This window comes from Zea mays, chromosome 9 (genome assembly GCF_902167145.1).
Source record: "Zea mays cultivar B73 chromosome 9, Zm-B73-REFERENCE-NAM-5.0, whole genome shotgun sequence".
Classification (NCBI taxonomy): domain Eukaryota; kingdom Viridiplantae; phylum Streptophyta; class Magnoliopsida; order Poales; family Poaceae; genus Zea; species Zea mays.
The window spans coordinates 141577282-141600193 of record NC_050104.1 but is presented as its reverse complement, the minus strand read 5'-3'; the positions used below and the strand labels follow the sequence as shown (position 1 = coordinate 141600193).

Here is a 22912-nt window from a genome sequence, read left to right as displayed (position 1 = left end):
TTCCTCACGTCGCGCTTGTTCCAGATCTCGTGCTCTTTTTCGCGAGATCACCGAACCTCTTCTTCTCGCGAACGACATGCTACTCACGTCGGCTATCCTCGTCTATCCCCGTCTACCCCTCGGCAGCTACCTTTGTTTACCCTCATCAACCTCGCCTTGCTCCGTCATACATTGTCGTACACGCAACCACCTCTCTCGCTTGGTCATGGCACGATCCGTGACGATTTTGGTAACGGCCTTCCACATCCTCCCTTTTTTATGTATACACCCTGTACTGTTGCATAACCCCTCTTCATTTCCTCCTGAGCCAAATCGTGCGAGCCCCTTCGGTTACCGGTCGTTCGCAGGCGAACCCCTCTCCTCCCTCTACCTCCCTGCGATCTCTTAGCCTGCTCATGGCAATGGCAGTCCTAACTTCCCCCGCTGAGCCGCGCCCGCCATCTCCGCGCGAGCCCCGTTGCCCTGCCTCGTCGCTGCACTCGTCATCGTCTTGCCGAAGGAGCTTTTTGTCGCCATCCACCATGCTGTGACACGCCGAGCGTCGCCATTGTTCTCCTCGCCATTCGAGCTCTGCCCCGAGGTGACTGTTTGTCTACCCCCTTTTTCTTCCTCAGCGCGACGCTCTCATCCCGAGCAGCAATACCGAGAAGCACCATAGCCAGCGCAGCCATGGCCGACCGTGCTTCCCTGCGCGTCCATGGTGTGTGCACCCCGCTGCAACGCGTGGAATAGGGATGTCAACGGGTCGGATTCGGATCAGATATTGGAAATATCCGCCCGCGGTCATTTCCACGGTCATAGATAATATCCGTCCGTGACTATATCCGTGGGTAGAAATTCATATCCATATCCATGCCCATCGGGTTCCGGATATCCATTGGATATCCATCGGATATGATAAAGAACCATTTTCAGCAATTGAATAACATAATTAATCAAATTTCTTCCCAATTCAACATCATATACAACTTAAAATTTAATAAAAATTTAAACAAATATATATGTCCTTCAACAAGCAACATTCTCAACATGACAAAAATACATGTCTACATGTCTCAACATGAAAACAAATACATGACAATCAATATTGATCTGATCCGAGTGTAGTGTTGAGCACTTGAGCTAGCGCTATAGTAGCTGTGTTTGAATTTTTTAGTCAATGATAGTAGAATCATGTTCACCCTGGCAATAATGAACTAATAGTTAATTTTGGATATCCAACAGATTACCCGCAGGTGAGATTTAATATCCAAATCCATGCCCATTTATCTCGGATCGGATACGGGTCTAACCCGCGGGTCAAAAAAACATATCCATATCCTTATCTGTCGGGTCGGATATCCGACGGATATCCAAATCCACGGATTAAATTGCCATCCCTAACGTGGGAGCCCGCACCCAGCCCTGATTCCCTCTCTCCCCATGCTACCCTACTCCGTGGCCGACTGCCCTGCACACCGGAAACCCCCCATATGCAGTAACCGTTCGTGCATGCATGAGGGAAGAAGGAAACCGTCCAATGAACCCCACTTGCATGCATCACGCCTTCGCAACTTCCCATCTGCATGCCGTCCTTTTTTCGTGCCATGCAATCCCTGCCAGCATGCAGTAGAGAGGAAAACCAGTCCCCATGCATAATCGTGGCCTTGTGTCAACCTTCCATTGGCCTTTTCGGTCTGTGGGATCTTCTGTGGCCACAACCTTGTGACCCTCTGTGTGGCCTGGTTTTCGGCCAATAAAATCAGGCCACGTCGCACTAAACCCGCGATTTATTAAATATGTGTTAACTTTTGCGTTAGACATCCAAATTATTCCGCTTCAGCTCCGTTATAACGTCGTGTGCATGTTAAGAACATTATTCTATCGCAACACATGTTTTTATTTTGTTAATAACTATTTATTTATTCGGCGCTTATAAAAATAGAAATCTAATTAAAACTAATTTATAATTTACGCTTTATAAATATGTGTTAATATGATTAACGTTAACTCAAATACTTTGATTTAATACTTATTTAATATAGATGGGATATATGTTATTAGTTCTTGCATGCCACTTATGTTCTAAATTAATAATTTAGACGCTACGAATTCTATGTAATGTAGATATAACTTACCGAGCTTTGAAATATGACTTCAACTCAAATTATAATTCGGATTAAATCTAAATTAGATATTACTCTGAAATATCTTTCGTATATGTTTTATAATAATTAAAATCAACTTAGGAATATAGGTTTATGTGTTAGTAATATTATTTTGTCGCAACGCATGTTTTCGTTAATTATCCAGTTAATCGTTTATCCAATGTTTATTTAAACAACATTCTAATTAAAATTAATGTATAGTTTTTAAATTACGATTTTATTGACACAAGTTAATGTGGTTAGTACCAACTTAGATGTTTTCAACAAATATTTGTTTAATATAAATGTGATGTCTATTTAGCTTTTCTCGAGTATCGCTAGCTCTGTTTCGCACGTGGCCACGAGCTGATTTGTGCGTCGTTCACGTGTTGTCGCTCGTACTTTTCGCGTAGTGTCGTGCGTCGTCACGTGTGCTGTTTTCGCGTGTGTCGCGCGCGGTGTTTTCGCGCGTGTCGCGTGCATTGCCACGCGTCGTTTGTGCATATCGCGCGTTGTTCGCGTACGATATTAAACTGTGTCAATAAAATCTGAGATGATATATGCCACTTTTGGACGGAGAGAGTAGTTTGTAAGGCATGATTTGAAGATAGACCAACTAATTACCATAAAACAAAATTGATATGAGTGAGAAATGATAAACCAACCCATCCATCAAACTGTTCACACACGATGTCCGTCACATCACACGTAAAAGTGCTAGCAACTTGGCATATATCATCACATAGGAAGAACACATTCTTATTAAACACTTCACAATGCATAGCATCGAATAAAGAAGTGCATGAGAAATTCAGCAGCAGCGATTTGTAACTATTATTGTTACCACGCACGCATAGGTGCTCAAAAGTTCCTTGCATCAGATGGACAGCTCTGTCGTGGTCGCCATCTCCTCTCTCTTCTGGAGCGCGTTGGCCTCCATCTTGCAGCACTTGCACGGCGGGCTCACTATCGGCACCGTGCCGCGTGCATGCGCGTGTCCATTCTGAAGCCCCTTGGTGTGGGCGTCCATTTTACGCGCGATGATGACGGAGTTGATGACCTCGTTGTCCGGGTGGTACACGGCAAGCACGTCGAACCCACCGCGACGAATGTCCTCAGGATCGACGATCGGGTAGAGGAAGCCGCGAGCCCCGTGGGCGCTGCGCACGACGAGAGCCGCTCCGTCCGCCATGTGCCTGCCAAGATGCGCAACCACCTTGGCCTTGTCCTCAGCCGCCATGCCTACTAGCGCGGCAAGGAAGACCACGTCGTACTTGGCGAGCTCGTCCGTGAGGTTGGCGACGTCGACCGTGTGGAAGGACATGCGCGCGTTCAGGTCCTTGTCCGCACGGACCAGCTTCCGAGCACGGTCGTTGGCGGCGGCACACCGATCGTAGTTGTCGAACAGTGTGTTGGGCAGGTGGCGCGCGGCGAGCACGAGCGAGCTGAACGGCAAGGGGCCGGAGCCGACGAAGGCGACACGGGAAGGCGCGAGCCCTGGGATGTAGCGGACAAGGAGGTCAAACTCCAGCTTGCTCAGGTCGATGTAGTTGCTGAAGTATGGAAAGCGGCCGAGGTGGTCGAGCGGGTTGTCGAAGGCGGCGAGCATGTCGGCGTAGTGCGCCTCAAGGTGGCCCTCGGCGTCGGAGCAGAGGCGGATGAGCTCCTCTCGCATCCCCTGGACGTCCGGGCTGAGCTTGGTCACGTCGACAGGGTTTGGCGGGACGCAGGCCATGACGAGGCTGGTGAACAGCGCGTTGGCGTCGGGGGACGGGCTCAGCGACGGCAGCTTGGCGATGTCGGCGTGGAGGGCCGTGATCTTCTGCACCAGGGCAGCAACCTCCACGTTCTGGGCCTCCATGGCAGTTGTCGCTGCTACAGTTGCAGTTGGGATCGGAAGCTGTAGCTGATGATAGCTTGATCGAGCTCAAGAGCAGGCAAGTGATCGACAACTTGGTGCTGCTAGCTTGACGAAAACTGAAACAGGGACTGGGGGTATATATAGAAGGGAGTTACGGCAGTTCGCTCCTCAGTGATCGGGCCTTCAGTGCAGCATGTGAATTTAAGTGCAGGTGTTTTTGTCTCTCATGAAGCGTGGACAAAAATGTGCCGAAGCAGTACTACCAGCTCTGTTAAACATTGTATTGTATATACTTATTGACCACATATCCAACGCATGGCGCGCTTCACGCGTCCATGGCCAAGGCCAGTTTCATGCCTCGCTATTTTGACGGTGTACGTTTCACGAAGAATGTTCCGGATCTTCAACACGTCCACGTCACGCCCTGAAAGTGGCAGCCCTGTTTTTTTTGTCCCCTCCCGAAGTGGGTTTGCCACGTCCACATCATGACATTGGTCGAGCACTGATAAAAAGATTAAAAACAAAATACAAGTTCTTTCAAAAATCTTAATTAAGAAAACTGCTCCCGGCCTCAATCATCACAATAAAGGGAAGAGCTAGCAAACCAATCTCTTGTCTTTCTCTCTCTAAAGTTGACATGATGTACGTCTTGCAGCTATCAATATATAACTAGGAACGTTACCATGCGATGCCACGGAACACAAATTGCGACCCTCCAATGGATTTAGGGCCCTGACGACGTGCGGCGTGAGTACAATAGTGACGGTATAATATGTGATTATTAAACATAGATACAGAACGATATAAATATGTCTACCAAAATAGATTGAAATAGAATCACATAAATAATTTCTAAAGAGTAAATATATAATGCTTAATCATAAGTAAATATGTTGACACCTTGTACACTAATCTAATATTTTTTAACAATATTGTTAACTCTCTGTTGTATATTTGCTGGGATGGCATGTCTGCACGAATTTTCCTCGTAACTTAACAGTTCGATAATAAAGTTTATCCGAAGAATCTTTGTATCCTACATATAAGACATATAAGAGAACAAAACGTCAATTTTTTATTATGTAACTAGAATGTATGTTTGAATATGCAACGAACGAACTCCACTCACCCTAACAAATTTCATTGGACTATCATTCTCCCATATGGTCATAGCTTGTAAGATAAGGTAGCTGTTGTTAAGCCTATAGAATAATGTTTTGCCAACTAAGTTATATACAATGGAATCATAGACAAAAAAAATAAAATTTCTAAGCAGATGGTACGGAGAAAATACTCTTTTAAGTCAATTGGAACACCAGGTTGAATTGTATGTTGCCACTTAAAAATATCATCTATCCATCCAGTACGTTTCTTGCTATAGGCAATCTTATATTTCTTTGAGGCGATGATAATCGCTTCTACGAACCTCTTGTATGGCATGTGCTTACACCAATTTTGATTAGGTGCAAAGTCAATAAAAGTGACATGTTTTTTACCATGATCTATTACGAAAAGGGCGTAGCAACCGTTGAATTTCCATGGCATAAGAACCTGTAAAATATCAGTCATTAGGATTGCAAAGAAGTGCCCTTTATAAATACATTTGAAATGTACTCATACTTACATATTTACAAGCCGTGATATAATAGTTCATTGATGGCCAACAATCGAGTGTTTTTGTTAACTCTTCTGCTGTAGGGTCCTCATGGTACTTTGGCAGTTTACCAAAACCAATCATTCTCTGGATAAATATATATACATGACCACATGAGGATTAGATATATATAGATAATATATATTGCTACATTATTGATTGGAAATAAACTTACCTAGAAGCGCATGTCCATATAATGCTTTCTATTCTTTATAATTTCACCTTTTGGCCTACGTGACTCTTTATTGGCAAGCAATCGAACAGCCATGTCAAAACATTTTAGAGTCATATCTAGATTTATACTTAATATGTTCTGCAGGTCTTTGACAGATATTTCTATCTTAAAAGGATTGAAACTTCGCACCCATATCATCCTGTAATGTAGCATGACATGATGGAAGTCTATATCAAGACTCTACGTAATTGGTATAAATAAAATAGACAAAACAATGAGCACTTACTCTAATGTCCTATCGTCTTGGATTGCCATAATGTAATCACATAGCACATCTATTAAATCGGCTTTAGTCACTGGCATGTCTTTTGTGGAAAGACCACTCATTAAAAAGTCGTCCGTGCACCCATCCGTCGAGACTTTTGTAGGAGTTCTTTTATCCCATTCATCAACAAACCACCTTTGTAAGTCTGCTTGAGTAATGGGGCCATCCTCATTTTCCATCAATACCTCGCTATTATCAAGCACATGGAGTAGTTTCCTCTTCTTATGATTTGTTGGGCTATCTAATATCTCAACATCGGAGGGGGCTTCCAGTATGAACTTCTTTATCATATTTGTATATCGGATATCCCCTTCTTTTGTTCATGTATGAAGATAGTAATATAGCAGCCAATTTTTTCCTAAAGTGTGACATGTCATCCTGCAAATAAGAAACAATTTACTTAGCATTATATGTAACACTGACTGTAGATGTGCATATATGCCATAGTAGTAATAATATACCTGGGTAAAACTGTCACACAGCTCATCCCATGTCCATTATTCGATATAGTTCAAAAGAAATAGGCCACATGAAGAGCTACATTATATACATGAATAAAAATGTCAAAATTAACATTTGTATGAAAAAAATAGTTAAGAAGAATTTATGGCATACCCATCTGTCTGCTTTGCATATCCCATATCTATTTCTCTCAGCGGCCAAGAAGCAACTTTGAGGTTTGGCCACTTGTGATCTTTTAACTCTTTACGCTGAGATACCATATCAATTTGCCTTTGCAGCCCTTTAATCTTTATATTTTTGTAAAACATGGAATCAGATGTTGCGCTAAGTTAATGAGATAATATTAGTAATTGTTTAGTTTGTGCAAACTCACTGAGTCAGTGAGGTCATTGCGGTCAAATGTAGTACCATGTGAATCGAGTACTTGTATCTCCATATTTCTTACATTGATGACGGCAAGATACCAGTGCGTTCCTCGGATGTTTATCGGAATAAACACCTGCAAAATAATTATAAATATTCCATAAAAATAAAATACATGTAAACACTAACCGTCTAATTGCAAACTAATATTTACCATATCATGGTCTAGGTAGAGTAAAACCCTTCGTTCAGCACTACATATTTGTGAATGATGAGAAACTGAATTGTCGCCTTGTATTTATCGCCTACAAATGGTCAACACAAAACTAATTTTGTGATCGTGGCGACGATGAGCGTTTCAGTATCTCATGTGCCACCATTCTCCTACCTCGGTTGATGGTGATGAGGCAAAGGCAGTTGTGCTTCGCCAACTGTGCCCTGAGGTCCTCCTCGCACTTTGCCTCTTGCCTCGCCACCTCTCATAGCAGCGGGTGCTCGTCGCGACCCCGCACCTTGATACACGCCATGTTGCATCCGTGTTTCCTCCCTCGCCACATCCTGCAGTAGCGAGCCCTTGCTGTGGCCCCCCACCGCGATGCTAAAAGTAGCCTAGAGGGGGGATGAATAGGCTACACCTGATATTTTCCACTAAAAACTTCGAGATAGTGTCAAATTCAAGTTGCACTGGTGCAAACCGGTTCAGTTGATTTTGTTTACAACTGAACAAGTTTGAACCTGCTCAACTTAGATTAGATAAACAGTTAAACAAATGTGATGAAGTAGTGAGAGATTTTGCTAAAGACTTGCCCTAGAGAAAATCCACTCGAATAGATGACAAATCGGTGTGAATTGTTTCCACACGATTTGCACACAATATAATCGAATATGAACTAACCAACAAATTAAAGCACTTATCAAGAACACACAAGAACACACGATTTAACCCGAGGTTCGGCAACCACCACAAAGGTGTCCTACTCCTCGTTGAGGAGCCCACAAAGGGCCGGGTCTTTTCCAATCCTAATCCTCCACAAGCTGACCACCAAGGTCAAGGCAATCTCTTCTCAAATTTGCTCAAAGAGCGGGTGATACAAACTTCTTGGGGTCGTCCACAAATTTGGAGACTCCCAAGCAACCTCTATCCGTCAAGGAATGCAAGGTTCCAAGAGTAACAAATCCGCACAAGGTTAAGTTTGCAATGAACTCAAGAATGAAGAGAATAGGAGAATCAAGATGAAATCAACAGTGTGTTAGATTGACTTCACCTCACACCAAGGATCCTTTAAACGATTGAAGGGGATGCGATTTCGGGTGTGAGAGGTGAATTGAATGCCCTTGTTTGGAGGTTGGTCAGCCAAGAAATCGTGGAAGGGGGCAGAAGTGAATGAAGAGAGAGAGAGAGTGGGGGTATTTAAAGGATACCCTAAAAGCTGGCAGCCGTTGGGAGAAGTGGACAAAAAACCGGTTGAACCGGTTCTTAAATCGGTTGAACCAGTTTCCACCATGGAGTTCTCGGTTCACTGAGGTACTCAGCCGGAGACTCGGCCGGCCTCAAATTCGGTTGAGCCGGACTCAAATCCTGTTGAACCGGTTTTTGAAAAACTCTGCACACGACTTTTTCTGACAACTTTTGACTGGCAGACTGGCAGGTCAGAGGTGACAGAAGGAATAGTGTAGAATCCGGTTGAACCGGTTTTAGGTCCGGTTGAACCGGTTTTTGAAACTAAAGAACAAGTTTTGAGAAAACTGAGGTGAACCAAGGTGAAACTTTAGTGGGGAGTAAAAGTGGTTTTTCAAAAGGCATTCATGATCTAGAAAAATATTCTCTCAGAGGATTTTAAAAAGGTTTGGACTGAGCTCATCGCAAAACTTACTTAACTTATTGTGGATCCCTCTTAATTGAACGACAATTTCTATAACTCAAGAATTATAAAATGCAAACTGCCGTTGTTCCCAAGCACTTGGAGCACGCTATATGATGTAGAATTTTAATCCGCTGTGCTTTTACATTTGCATACTCATAAGATCTGTGCTTCTTCTGTCTGTAAAATAACTATATACATGCTAGGAGCAAACTTGTTAGAATCTCTGTTTGTTTTGTCATTTAATCACCAAAACACTCAATTAGGGTTGATTGCACTTACAATCTCCCCCTTTTTGGTGATTGATGCTAAAACAAACTAGAGTAGAGATAAAAATTAAAAAATAAAAGCACTGGCGAGATATAAATACTTGTGTATGTGTGGCTCCCCCTAAATATGTGCATGAGTTTTGTGATCTTTATATTGACTTGATATGTCAATTTGCAACATATTTGGAGAAAGTGAAGAACCAACACATTACACAAACACTGAGGGATGCAATAGAATTATATAAGATGTGATGATATAAAATAGCATTACTCTTACAAATCCATCATTGTATAGCATAAGATCTGAGATAGTACTGGCTATTACAATAGAGGGCATCACATCATCAAATTGTTTATGGCTCTAGACCATCATCACATGCATCACAACAAGCAATAAAGTTATTACAGACCCATTGTTCATTACAAAAATAAAAGCCCCTGAGGGCTACCAAGCCAAGCTGTCAATCCTTCTCCCCCTTTTTGGCAACTAGCACCAAAAATGGAGAGAAACATCAACCACAAATTACCACGGAGGAGTTGGATCAAAGAACTGAGACGCCAAGTTAGCTGCAAAGTTTTCTTCCCCAGGATGAGCTGGGGGGGATAGCTGCTAGATGGATCCTGGGGAGGAGGATATGAAGAAGATTGACCCGGATCCCCTTGGTGGGGAGGTGGGGCATACTGCTCACGATCATCAAAATATTCTTCCTCTTCTCCTTCTTCATCTTCTGCTGACATGAAGGGCACCCCATAGGCTTGCTGGTGCCATTCATTGATTTCTGGTGGAGGAGGATGAAGGGGCACATCAGGCGAGCGAGGAGCAAAAGGCATACCCATGGAAGAGGCCTGACGACGAAGGTTGTTGTCAGTCTCCCGCTGTCGCCTTGCCAGCTCATGAAAATTGGAAGATATGTTCCTACACATAGAAAAGAAAGCTGCAATATCATGAGCCAGTTGAGCTCCCATCCCGCGACCACGACCTCGACCACGACCACGACCACGTGGTGTGGGAGATCTGCGACCAGGAGAGGGACGCGAGGTACCGGCAGTAGCTTGTCCATGAGAGCTAGAAGGGGCTTTCCTCAATCGCCCTGCTGGATTGTTTGGATCAATCCAGAAGGGGGTGTAGGAGAGATGTCTTGTCCCTTTTTCAAATCAAAACTGAGTCAGCACTTCAATCATCTTCATGATGAAGGGGGCATGAAGACATCCCTTGAGAGGGAAGCAGGCAACAAGGATGATTTCTTGCCAAATCATATCAAATACATTCAGGCTTTCAGAACTGTTTGGCTTCATGAATGAGAGCGAGACTTTGCTCTCTCCCAGGATATTCATCTGATTACCCCCTTTGGGGATGAGAGTCATTCTGCAAAGAGAATTTATGTATCTGTAGTACTTGTGCAGATTGGTAGACTCCCAATATTTATCAGACTCAGAGATATGAAGATCCTTGGCTTCATCCTTGGTGGGAGGACGAAAGTCATGAATCTTGATTTTGTCTCCTGAAATATCTCTATCAGTAAATCCCAGGATGTGAGCAAACCTCCTGTAGCTCACCTTATACCAGCTGCCTTCAATAAAGAAATTGAGATAAGGAAAGTTATAGGGACTTTCCTCATCAGCATTCTTGTCGGCGTTTCGACCCCGGGGGGGTCCCTGAACCGACGAGTAAATTGTCGCCGCGTGTCCCAGCCCAGATGGGTCGGCGCGAGACGGAGCACGAATGGGGGGAAAAGGAGACAGGCGAAAGGGGAAACCCGCAGCCTTCATGTTGTCCTGCGCCCAGGTCGGGTGCGCTTGCAGTAGGTGGTTACAAGCGTCCGCGTGGGAGAGAGCGAGGGACTTGCGCGTCGGCCCGTTCTCCCGTGCGGCCAACCTTCTCGTACGAGAGCCCTGGACCTTCCTTTTATAGGCGTAAGGAGAGGGCCCAGGTGTACAATGGGGGATGTAGCAGTGTGCTAACGTGTCTAGCAGAGAGGAGCTAGAGCCCTAAGTACATGCCGTCGTGGCAGCCGGAGAGGTTTTTGGCACCCTGTTCATGTGATGTCGTGGCCGTCGGAGGAGCGATGGAGCCTTGCGGAAGGACAGCTGTCGGGGCTGTCGAGTCCTTGCTGACATCTCCTTGCTTCCGTAAGGGGTTGAGAGCCGCCGTCGTCATGGAGCACGCGGGGCGTCATTATTTGTTTACCGGGGCAAGCCAGATGGGACGCCGGTCTTGTTCCCCGTAGCCTGAGCTAGCTAGGGGTAGGGTAATGATGGCCCCCCTGTGATGTGGTCGGTCCGAGCCCTGGGTCGGGCGAGGCGGAGGCTCCTCCGAGGGCGAGGGCGAGGTCGAGTCTGTCTTCCGAGGTCGAGGTCGAGTCCGAGCCCCGGGTTGGGCGAGGCAGAGACCGTCGTCCGAGGCCAAGGCTGAGTTCGAGCCCTGGGCTCGGGCGAGGCGGAGTTCGTTGCCTTCCGGGGCCGAGGCTGAGTCCGAGCCCTGGGGTCGGCGAGGCGGAGTTCGTCGTCTTCCGGAGCCGAGGCTGAGTCCGAGCCCTGGGCTCGGGCGAGGCGGAGTTCGTCGTCTTCTAGAGCCGAGGCTGAGTCCGAGCCCTAGGGTCGGGCGAGGCGGAGTTCATCGTCTTCCGGAGCCGAGGCTGAGCCCGAGCCCTGGGGTCGGGCGAGGCGGAGTTCATCGTCTTCCGGAGCCGAGGCTGAGTTTGAGCCCTGGGGTCGGGCGAGGCGGAGTTCGTCGTCTTTCGGAGCCAAGGCTGAGCCCGAGCCCTGGGGTCGGGCGAGGCGGAGTCCATCGTCCGAGGCCGAGATGGGGGCCGAGCCCTAGGGTCGGGCGAGGCGGAGCTTCCTATGGCGCCCGAGGCCTGACTTGGCTGCTGTCAGCCTCACTCTGTCGAGTGGCACAGCAGTCGGAGCGACGCAAGTGGCGCTGTCCTCTTGTCAGGTCGGTCAGTGGAGCGGCGAAGTGACTGCAGTCACTTCGGCTCTGTCGATTGAAGAGCGCACGTCAGGATAAGGTGTCAGGCGATCCTTGCATTAAATGCTCCTGCGATACGGTCGGTCGGCGTGGCGATCTGGCCAAGGTTGCTTCTCGGCGAAGACTGGGCCTCGGGCGAGCCGAAGGTGTGTTCGTTGCTTAAGGGGGGCCCTCGGGCAAGACATGAATCCTCCGGGGTCGGCTGCCCTTGCCCGAGGCTGGGCTCGGGCGAGGCGAGATCGTGTCCCTTGAGTGGACTGAGCCTTGACCTTAATCGCACCCATCAGGCCTTTGCAACTTTGTGCTGATGGGGGTTATCAGCTGAAATTAGGAGTCTTGGGGGTACCCCTAATTATGGTCCCCAATAGTAGCCCCCGAGCCTCGAAGGGAGTGATGATACTCGCTTGGAGGCTTTTGTCGCACTTTTTTGCAAGGGGACCGGCCTTTCTCGGTTGCGTTTCGTTCCGGTGGGTGCGCGTGAGCGCACCCGCCGGGTGTAGCCCCCGATGCCTCAGAGGAGTGGTTTGATTCCTTCGAGGTCTTAGTGCATTTCGTAATGCTTCGGCCGGCCTAGTTATTCCCTCATGCAAACTGGTCGTAGCCCGGTGCATAGTCGAGTCCCAAGTTCTCGGGCTGGTATGTTGGCGCTGTCAACGGTTTGGCCGGAGCCGGGTTTGCGAGAGCAGCCCCCGAGCCTCCGCACAGAGCGAGAGGACGGTCAAGGACAGACTCGGCTTTTTTCATACGCCCCTACGTCGCCTTTCCGCAAGGAGGAGGGGGGAAAGCGCCATGTTGCCCTCGGAGGGCGCCGAACATGGTGTCTCCAGTGAGTTGCTAATGGGTAATCCGAGTGGACGCCCATGCCCCATTCGTTAGGGGTCAGCTAGTGGCCCGGAGGCGCGCTCCAAAAGTACCTGCGGGTGATCTGCCGGACCCGGTCCCCTTTTGACGGGGTCCGAGGGCTCGATGCCTCCCTCTGGTGGGATTCCGTTACAAAATCGTTCCCGTCGGTCTCGGAAATGTCCTAGGGTACCTCGGGAGCATAGCCCGAGCCTTGGTTATGTATCAAACGTACCCAGGGTCATCCCTCGCTCTGCGTGCTCTGAGGCGGCTATCAGAACCCTTCGAGGGCCAGCCTACAAACCCCTGATCAGTAGTGGGCGCGGAGCCCGAGTGCCTAAGGCGGCTGTTGAACCCTTCCGAGGGGCCAGCCTTCGAACCTCTGACCAGTAGTGGGCGCGAAGCCCGAGTGCTCTAAGGCGGCTGTTGAACCCTTCCGAGGGGCCAGCCTTCGAACCTCTGATCAGTAGGGGGGCTCGGGGCCCGCTTCCTTCGCGGAGAAGGATCCCTTTCGGAGTATCCCCTTTCCCGGTCCCTGTAGCAAGAGAGAGAAAGAGGAAGTGGAAAAGGATATGAAATCGAACGACGTGGCGCACCTTTTTTGACGCGGTCATCATGGCGGAGGTGAAGCGTCGCCTGCTTCGCCTGCCAAAGGTGCCGCCTGTCCTGCCGCAGAGTTAATGCGATGGGACGAGTGGTTCGTGGGGCGGCCGTTGTGCGTGCGCGAGCCGTTCGAGGAACGGGCGTCTCGCTTTGAGTTTTGAATCTCGCGGCGGGTTCGGGCGAAGTGTTGAACGGGTCTCGCCTGGGCCTTTATATATTCGGGAGAGGGACCGGTGACGGTTCTTTACTCTGCTACTCGCCTCCCACTTAGGTTTTTGCAACCCGAGGGAATAGCCAGAGAAAGGAAACCGCGCACCCAGTCCTCTCCGCCGCCACCTCTTCTGCTTGGTGATGGCCGACCGGGTGACCATTATTTCGCCGCGTGACCCATGGCCTTTCTCCACCGTCACGGCGGATAACCTGGAGGCCCTTGTTGCTGATGGTTTGCTTCTCCCTCTCTCCGGTGACTCGCAGCCGGAGTGGATGGCCCCTCCGAGCGGAGCCGCCCCGTCCCCGCCGCCGGGGTATGTGGTGAGCTTCGTCTCCTTTCATGAGCGGGGGTTTGGAGTGCCGGCAAGCCGTTTTATGTGAGCGATTCTGCACGTCTACAGGGTGGAGCTGCACAACCTCAGTCCCAACTCCATCTCGCAAGCCGCCATCTTCGCGGCGGTTTGTGAAGGATACTTGGGGATTGCCCCCCACTGGGACCTGTGGACCCATCTCTTCTCCGCGGAGCTTTTTGCCTCGCCGACGGGGGAAACAAGGGTTCGCATGGCGGTGCGGGCTGGTGGCTGCATCCTCCAGCTGAGGCAGGCGCGGGCGCTGCAGTACATCCCTGCCATCCTCACGTCTTCGAACAAAGGGTGGCAGCGCCGGTGGTTTTATCTCCGAAATGACGACGGGAGGCTCCCGTCGTTTTCTCAGCGAGTGGTGACCGCCGCCGCCGATAACTGGCGCTACGGGACCTCGCGCGACAGACAGAAGAATCTCCAGCCCCTTTTGAAGGCCCTGGAGGAGCTGCGAGAAAGAGGGCTCACCGCCGCGGGGGTGGTTGCCGCAATTCATCGCCGAAGGGTGCTCCCCTTGACGAAGCGGCGGCTGCCGCTTTGGGAGATGACGCCGGGGGTCGACTTGGAGGGTTCGCAGATGTCCTCGGACCCCCTTCCCACCGACGACCTCCACAGGCGGGTAGCCGGCACGGTGGGGAAGTTAGAGGCCGGCGCCTTTTCCCAGCCCTCGATGCGTCCCGATCGCGGGTGTGTGTCCCTGGTGAGTGTCCGCCCCTTCTTTCTTCTTGTGTCGGATTGCCCTTGGTTCTCACAGTCGAGACTTTTCGTCCGTCTCTAGGAGGTAGGGGCTCACAAGCCTTCCCTGCCACCGGTCCCAGAGGACGCGGTGGACCGAGCTGCGCGGAGGGTCGCCGCGGAGAAGAGGAAGGAGAAGAAGGACACGAAGAAGGCTCGAGCCCGCGAGCGGACGCGGGCACGGGACACCTTGGAAATGCTTCGTCGTCGGCAGGAGAGGGATGGGCTCCCTAGGGAGCCGTCGCCGGAGACGCCTGATGACGACGACGATGATGAAGACGATGAAGAAGACGACGACATGGCTGCCCGCCTCGGCCTCAGCCCAGATCTGAGGCTGGGCCAGGGGTCGTCAAGCCAGCCCCCGAGCGGGCTGGCGCTGTCGGTATCTAGGGCCGGGACGTCGGGGTCCCGGTCCGAAGAACGGGGGCAGACCGAGGGGGTACTTGACCCCTCGGCCGAGGTAGTTGAGGTGACCCCGGGGAGTCAGGCCGAGCTGCCTGTTCCCCGAGAACCGTTGCCCGTGCTGACTGCGCAGGAGGGCGATCCTCGGGTCGTCGTGGCTGCGCCTGGGCAGTCCGTCCCTCGGGTGCCTCGGGCGCCCAAGGCAAGGACGGTACCGAAGCCGGCAGCGGGGCAGACCTCGGTGGTACCTTCGGGGATCGAGGTTTGAGAGACCTCCCCACAGGCACGATTGATCATGGCCCGGAGTGGGTAAGTATCTTAGGATATCTTCGTCCTGGCTCCTCCTTTGTATGTCCTGATCCTGATTTTCCCTTTCTTCTTAGCAAGCGGAGGCACGGTTCGACCGGTCTGGCTCCCCGGAAGGTCCTCAAGACGGCGTCGGCTTCTACAGCTAGTGTCGCGTCGGGCCTCGCCGGCCAGCTGACCCCCTCGCAAGACGCCCCACAGCGGGGGGCTCAGGCGGCACCAGTAGCCGTGGGGCGAGCTCCCGAGGCTGAATCCTCTGTCGAGGCGGCTGTCGCGCTGGGGGAGGGTGCTGGCGCGGCTGTGGCCTCGGACCCACCAGACATGTTGCCGGCGCTGGCACCGGCTGCTGCCGAGGCCGTTGCCGTTCTGGCCGTGGAGTCACCCGTCGCCGCCGATGCTGAGATGGTCGAGGCGTCGCTACTTGGTGCCTCGGAGGAGGGGGCGCGGAACCGCGACCCGTCCCGGGGAGCGGCAACCTTGTCCCCGCGCGGCGCAGTCCCGACGGGCGGCGTCAGTTGCTTCGGTTCCGGACCTGTGGGGCCTCGGATCCCCTCTTCGTTCTTGACGATGAGCGAGAGGAGCGGTCTTGGGACGACTTTGTGAGTGTGCCGAGGCAACGGTGGGGTCGCTTCGGTCGACCTTGGAGGTCCTTTGTAGGGACGTTCCCAAGATCCTCCAGGTAATAATTTCAAGCATACCTTTCACGTGATTAAGGCGTTCTTTGTGACGCCCCGCTTCCTTCCCTCAGGATCTGACGGATCTGAGCGCCGTCAAGTCATCGTTCATCCGCCGCGAGGTCGATGTCTGGGGTTCGCTGCGGTCCCTGAGGACCACGCTTGCCAGGGCTACCGAGCGCCTCTCCTAACGGAGCGCCGAGGTGGTGGACCTTCGGTTGCTCTGTGTCGATCTGGGAGCAGAGGCAGCAGCGGCACGCGTAGAGGCGCAGCGGCAGTAGTTGGAGCTTGGCCAGGTCATCGGCGAGCGGGACCAATCTCGGGGCCAGGCCGCCGAGGCTGAAAGCCGGGCTGAGGCTCTTGGAGTCCAGTTAGCCGAGGCGTCTGCTCAGGCCGGGGCCTTTGCAGCAGACCTAGTCGTGGCCCAAGCCGCATCCTCGGAGCAACGCGCCCGAGCTGAAGGTATGTCTTGGCTATTTTAAGATTTTGATTTGGCTTCGTTCCTCAACTCGTGTTTGAAGTCTTCTGCTTTGGCTGTTCGCAGAGCTCGAGTCTGCCCTTGATAAGTCTGCTAAGGCGCTTGCTCAGGCGGCCGAGCAGAGGGAGGCCGACCACGCGGCCATGTCCGAGGCCATCTCGGCCTTCTGCCGGGTCTTTGGCTTCGACGACGTCCCCTCGGGAAGCTCCCCTCAAAGTCGCCTGCAGGCCTTGGGTGACCATGCGCGCGGTAGACTCCACGAGGCGCTGCATCACGGCGTCAGGCGGGCCTTCGCCGTGCTCGCTTCCCACTATGACGTGGATCTGGAGCGGGTCAGCGAGGGGTATTGCCTTCCTAACGAAGATGAAGCTGCCCTGGCCGAAGTCCAGAGGCTTGACGCGGCCGCCACGGGCCCAAGCGCGGTGCTGGCGACCACCTTCGAGGCAGAGATCCTCCCGCTTGCGCCGTCGTCCGAGGCCGAGGCGGATCTCGCCCAGGGTGGAGACGAAGCCGAGGGCGCGGCTCCTTCTCCGGGCGACGCCTGATTCTGCCGGAGCAGTTTATTTTGAATGCATGTGTGTCTTTTGTGGCCGCTGAGGCCCGAACACTTTATCATCGTAATATAAGGTTGTGTCTCTTTTCCTCCTGTTTTGCGTATCCGGACTTGTTCGTCAGTAGCAGGATTGCTTACCCAAGTAAGAGTTATTTTTCGTGGTAGGCGACGAGTGAGGTATCCGTATCCCAGAGGCGTAGGAATCCCTCGGCTCGGTCGGCCTTGCCACTTACATGCACCCTTATTCGTTTCTTGGGGTCCTGTTACTGATATAGTCGGGAGACGCGAAAGTCTTTTTGATGGAAGACTTTTTTCGAGGAAAATTTTGACGCAGAGGGGGTTCGCCTCTTCTAGCCCCCGAGGGAGGGTCGGGCTTTGATGGTTAGACTTTGTATGTGAGCGAGGTGTACGAATGACTTGAAAGCATCTTAAGGGTAGAAGCGACGTAGCTGTCGGATGTTCCAAGCGTTGCTGTAGACCTCGCCTTGACTGTTGGCCAGCTTGTATGTCCCAGGCTTCATAACCTTGGCGATGACGAACGGCCCTTCCCAGGGAGGCGTGAGCTTGTGCCGCCCTCAGACGTCTTGTCGCAGCCGAAGCACCAAGTCGCCCATCTGGAGGTCTCAGGACCGAACCCCTCGGGCGTGGTAGCGTCGCAGGGACTGCTGATACCGCGCCGAGTGTAGTAAGGCCATGTCCCGAGCCTCTTCCAGCTGGTCCAGTGAGTCTTCTCGGTTGGTTCGATTGCTTTGGTCGTCGTACGCCCTCGTCCTCGGGGAACCGTATTCTAAGTCTGTGGGCAAGATGGCCTCGACCCCATAGACTAGAAAGAACGGTGTGAAGCCCGTGGCTCGGCTCGGCATTGTCCTCAGACTCTAGACCACCGAGGAGAGCTCCTTCATCCATCGCTTGCCGAACTTGTTGAGGTCGTTGTAGATCCTCGGCTTGAGTCCTTGCAGAATCATGTCGTTGGCACGTTCTACCTGCCCATTCGTCATGGGGTGAGCCACTGCGTCCCAGTCCACCCGGATGTGGTGATCCTCGCAGAAGTCCAGGAACTTTCTGCCGGTGAACTGGGTGCCGTTGTCGGTGATGATGGAGTTCGGGACCCCAAAGCGATGGATGATGTTGGTGAAGAACGCCACCGCCTGTTCGGACCTGATGTTGTTTAGGGGTCGGACCTCGATCCACTTGGAGAATTTGTCGATGGTGACCAGCAGGTGCGTGTAGCCCCCGGGTGCCTTCTGCAAGGGACCAACGAGGTCCAGACCCCACAGAGCAAACGACCAGGTGATGGGTATCGTCTGTAGAGCCTGAGCGGGCAGGTGGGTCTGCCTTGCATAGAATTGACACCCTTGGCAGGTGCGGACAATTCTAGTGGCGTCGGCCACCGCGGTCGGCCAGTAGAAACCTTGTCGGAAAGCGTTTCCAACAAGGGCTCGAGGCGTTGCGTGATGACCGCAAGCCCCCGAGTGTATCTCTTGTAATAACTCCTTACCTTCGGCGATGGATATGCATCGCTGCAGGATGCCTGAGGGGCTGCGGTGGTAGAGCTCCTTCCCGTCCCCCAGCAAGACGAACGACTTGGCGCGCCGCGCCAGTCGCCGAGCTTCGGCTCGGTCGAGGGGTAGCTCTCCTCGGTGGAGATATTGCAGGTACGGGGTCTGCCAGTCTCGATTAGGCGGGACCCCATTCCGCTCTTCCTCGAAGCGCAGTGCCTCACCCTCGGGGGCCGAGGGTGCCTCGGGCTGGGCCGAGGCCTTCTCGGGCTCGGGCGTGTCGTCGGTCTTGACTGAGGGTTGATGTAGGTCTCGGGAGAAGACGTCCAGGGGAACCGTTGTTCGCCCCGAGGCTATCTTAGCCAGCTCGTCCACAGTCTCGTTGTATCGTCGGGCGATGTGGTTGAGCTCGATCCCGTAGAACTTGTCCTCCAGGTGCCGAACCTCATCGCAGTAGGCTTCCATCTTCGGGTCGCGGCAGTGGGAGTTCTTCATGACTTGGTCGATGACAAGCTGCGAGTCACCGCGAGCGTCGAGGCGTCGGACCCCTAGCTCGATGGCGATGCGCAACCTGTTGACCAGAGCCTCATACTCAGCCACATTGTTGGACACCGGGAAATGGAGGCGCATCACGTAGAGGAGGTGCTTCCCGAGGGACGAGATGAAGAGCAGGCCCGTGCCCGCCCCTGTTTTCATCAGCGACCCGTCGAAAAACATGGTCCAGAGTTCCGGTTGGATCAGAGCTGCTGGAAGCTGGGTGTCGACCCATTCAGCCACAAAGTACGCCAAGACTTGGGACTTGATGGCCTTCTGAGGGGCGAACGAGATTGTCTCGCCCATGATTTCCACCGCCCACTTCGCAATCCTACCCGAGGCCTCTCGGCACTGGATGATCTCCCCTAGGGGGAAGGATGACACCACGGTCACCGGATAAGACTCGAAGTAGTGTCGCAACTTTTGCCGCGTCAGAATCACCGCGTACAGTAGCTTCTGAATTTGGGGGTAGCGGATCTTGGTCTCGGACAGCACCTCACTGATGAAGTAGACCGGCCTCTGGACGGGCAATGCATGCCCTTCTTCTTGTCTCTCAACCACGATCGCGGCGCTGACTACCTGAGTGGTAGCGGCGACGTAGATCAAGAGGGCTTCTCCGGCAGCGGGGGCACCAAGATGGGCGCGTTCGTGAGGAGCGCCTTCAGGTTCCCGAGGGCTTCCTCGGCCTTAGGGGTCCAAGTGAAGCACTCGGTCTTCCTTAAGAGGCGGTATAGAGGTAGGCCTCTTTCACCGAGGCGCAAGATGAAACGGCTAAGAGCCGCAAGGCATCCCATGACCCTTTGTACGCCTTTCAAGTCTTTGATGGGGCCCAAGTTGGTGATGGCCGCAATTTTCTCCGGGTTGGCCTCGATGCCCCGCTCGGAGACGATGAACCCCAAGAGCATGCCTCGGGGGACTCTGAAGACACACTTCTCGGGATTGAGTTTCACGCCCTTCGCCTTGAGACACCAGAATGTCGTTTCAGGTCGGAGAGGAGGTCGGAGGCTTTCCTCGTCTTGACTACGATGTCATCAACGTAAGCCTCGACCGTTTGACCAATGTGCTCGCCAAACACGTGGTTCATGCACCTTTGGTATGTCGCACCCGCATTCCTCAAACCAAACGGCATAGTAACGTAGCAGTACATGCCAAAAGGTGGGATGAAAGAAGTCGCGAGCTGGTCGGACTCTTTCATCCTGATTTGGTGATACCCTGAGTAGGCATCGAGGAAAGACAGGGTTTCGCACCCAGCAGGGGAATCCACGATTTGATCGATGCGAGGCAGAGGGTAGGGAACCTTCGGACATGCTTTGTTTAGAGCAGTGTAGTCTACACACATCTGCCATTTCCCTCCTTTCTTTCTCATAAGCACAAGGTTGGCAAGCCATTCGGGATGGAATACCTCTTTGATGAACCCTGCGGCCATCAGCTTGTGGATCTCCTAGCCTATGGCTCTATGCTTTTCTTCGTCGAATCGGCGCAGAGGCTGCTTCATGGGTCGGGCTCCAGCTCGGATATCCAGCGAGTGCTCGTCGACATCCCTCGGTATGTCAGGCATGTCCGAGGGACTCCACGCAAAGACTTCGGCGTTCGCGCGGAGAAAGTTGACGAGCATTGCTTCCTATTTGGGGTCGAGCTCGGAGCCGATCCGTATCTGCTTGGAGGTGTCGTTGCTGGGGTCGAGAGGGACGGACTTAACCGTCTCTGCTGGCTCGAAGTTGCTGGCGTGGCGCTTCACGTCTGGCGCCTCCTTGGAGAGGCTCTCCAGGTCGGCGATGAGGGCCTCAGATTCGGCGAGGGCCTCGGCGTACTCCACGCACTCCACGTCGCATTCGTACGCGTGTCGGTACGTGGGGCCGACGGTGATGACCCCGTTGGGGCCCGGCATCTTGAGCTTGAGGTAGGTGTAGTTGGGGACGACCATGAACTTGGCGTAGCATGGCCCCCCCAGTACTGCGTGGTAGGTTCCTCGGAACCTGACCACCTCGAACGTGAGGGTTTCCCTTCGGAAGTTGGAGGGAGTCCCGAAGCAGACGGGCAGATCGAGTTATCCGAGGGGCTGGACGCGTTTCCCGAGGATGATCCCGTGAAAAGGCGTCGCGCCTCCCGGACCGAGGACAGATCGATCCACAGGAGCCCGAGGGTCTCGGCGTAGATGATGTTGAGGCTACTGCCTCCGTCCATGAGGACCTTGGTGAGCCTGACATTGCCGATGACGGGGTCGACAACGAGCGGATACTTCCCCGGGCTCGGCACGCGGTCGGGGTGGTCGCCTTGGTCGAAGGTGATGGGCTTGTCGGACCAGTCTAGGTAGACTGGCGCTGCCACCTTTACCGAGCAGACCTCCCAACGGTCTTGCTTGCGGTGCCGAGCCGAGGCGTTCGCCACTAGCCCACCGTAGATCATGAAGCAGTCGTGGACCTCGGGGAACTCCTCTGCCTTGTGATCCTCCTTCTTGTCATTGTTGTGGGCCCTGCCACCTTCCGCAGGTGACCCGACCTTGTGAAAGTGGCGCCGAAGCATGATGCACTCCTCAAGGGTGTGCTTGACGGGTCCCTAATGATAGGGTCACGGCTCCTTGAGCATCTTGTCGAAGAGATTGGCACCTCCGAGAGGTTTCCGAGGGTTCTTGTACTCAGCGGCGGTGACAAGGTCCGCGTCGGCGGCGTCGCGTTTTGCTTGCGACTTCTTCTTGCCCTTCTTCTTGGTGCCGCGCTGAGTGGACGCCTCGGGGACATCTTCCGGCTGGCGGCCCTGGGGCTGCTTGTCCTTCCGGAAGATGGCCTCAACCGCTTTCTGGCCAGAGGCGAACTTGGTGGCGATGTCCATCAACTCGCTCGCCCTGGTGGGGGTCTTGCGACCCAGCTTGCTCACCAGGTCGCGGCAGGTGGTGCCGGCGAGGAACGCGCCGATGACATCTGAGTCGGTGACGTTGGGCAGCTCGGTGCGCTGCTTCGAGGATCGCCGGATGTAGTCCCGGATAGACTCTCCCGGCTGCTGGCGGCAACTTCGGAGATCCTAGGAGTTCCCAGGGCGCATGTACGTGCCCTGGAAGTTGCCGGCGAAGGCTTGGACCAGGTCGTCCCAGTTGGAGATCTGCCCCGGAGGCATATGCTCCAGCCAGGCTCAAGCGGTGTCGGAGAGGAACAGGGGGAGGTTGCGGATGATGAGGTTGTCATCGTCCGTTCCACCCAGCTGGCAGGCCAGCCGGTAGTCCGCGGGCCACAGTTCCGGCCTCGTCTCCCCCGAGGTCTTTGTGATGGTAGTCGGGGTTCGGAACCGGGTCGGGAACGGCGCCCGTAGTATGGCCCGGCTGAAAGCCTGCGGACTGGGTGGTTCGGGCGAGGGACTCCGATCCTCCCCGTTGTCGTAGCGTCCCCCACTCCTGGGGTGGTAGCCTCGGCGCACCTTCTCGTCGAGGTGGGCTCGACGGTTGCGGTGGTGGTGCTCGTTGCCGAGGCGCCCCGGGGCCGCAGGCGCCGTGTTGCGCGTGCGCCCGGTGTGGACCGAGGCTTCCCGCATGAATTGGGAAGTCACGGCGCGATGCTCCGAGGGGTACCCCTGCCTTCGGGAGGCAGAGCTTTCAGCCCATCGGACCGCGACATCCTCCAGGAGATTCTTGAGCTCTCCCTGGATACACCGCCCTTCGGT

At 53.1% G+C, this 22912-nt stretch overlaps 1 protein-coding gene across 1 annotated transcript; it reads right to left on the bottom strand.

Annotated features, from left to right (window-relative positions):
* Positions 1-2796: 2796 nt before the first annotated feature.
* LOC542480 (nicotianamine synthase 1) lies at positions 2797-4083 on the bottom strand. Its single transcript, NM_001112034.2, has one exon. It carries the CDS (start codon positions 3985-3987, stop codon positions 3004-3006), a length of 984 nt encoding a protein of 327 aa, NP_001105504.2. The 5' UTR covers positions 3988-4083; the 3' UTR covers positions 2797-3003.
* Positions 4084-22912: the final 18829 nt, after the last annotated feature.

Coding starts and splice junctions, on each gene's coding strand:
- LOC542480 (NM_001112034.2), bottom strand. CDS start 3,987: ATGGAGGCCCAGAACGTGGAGGTTGCTGCCCTGGTGCAGAAGATCACG.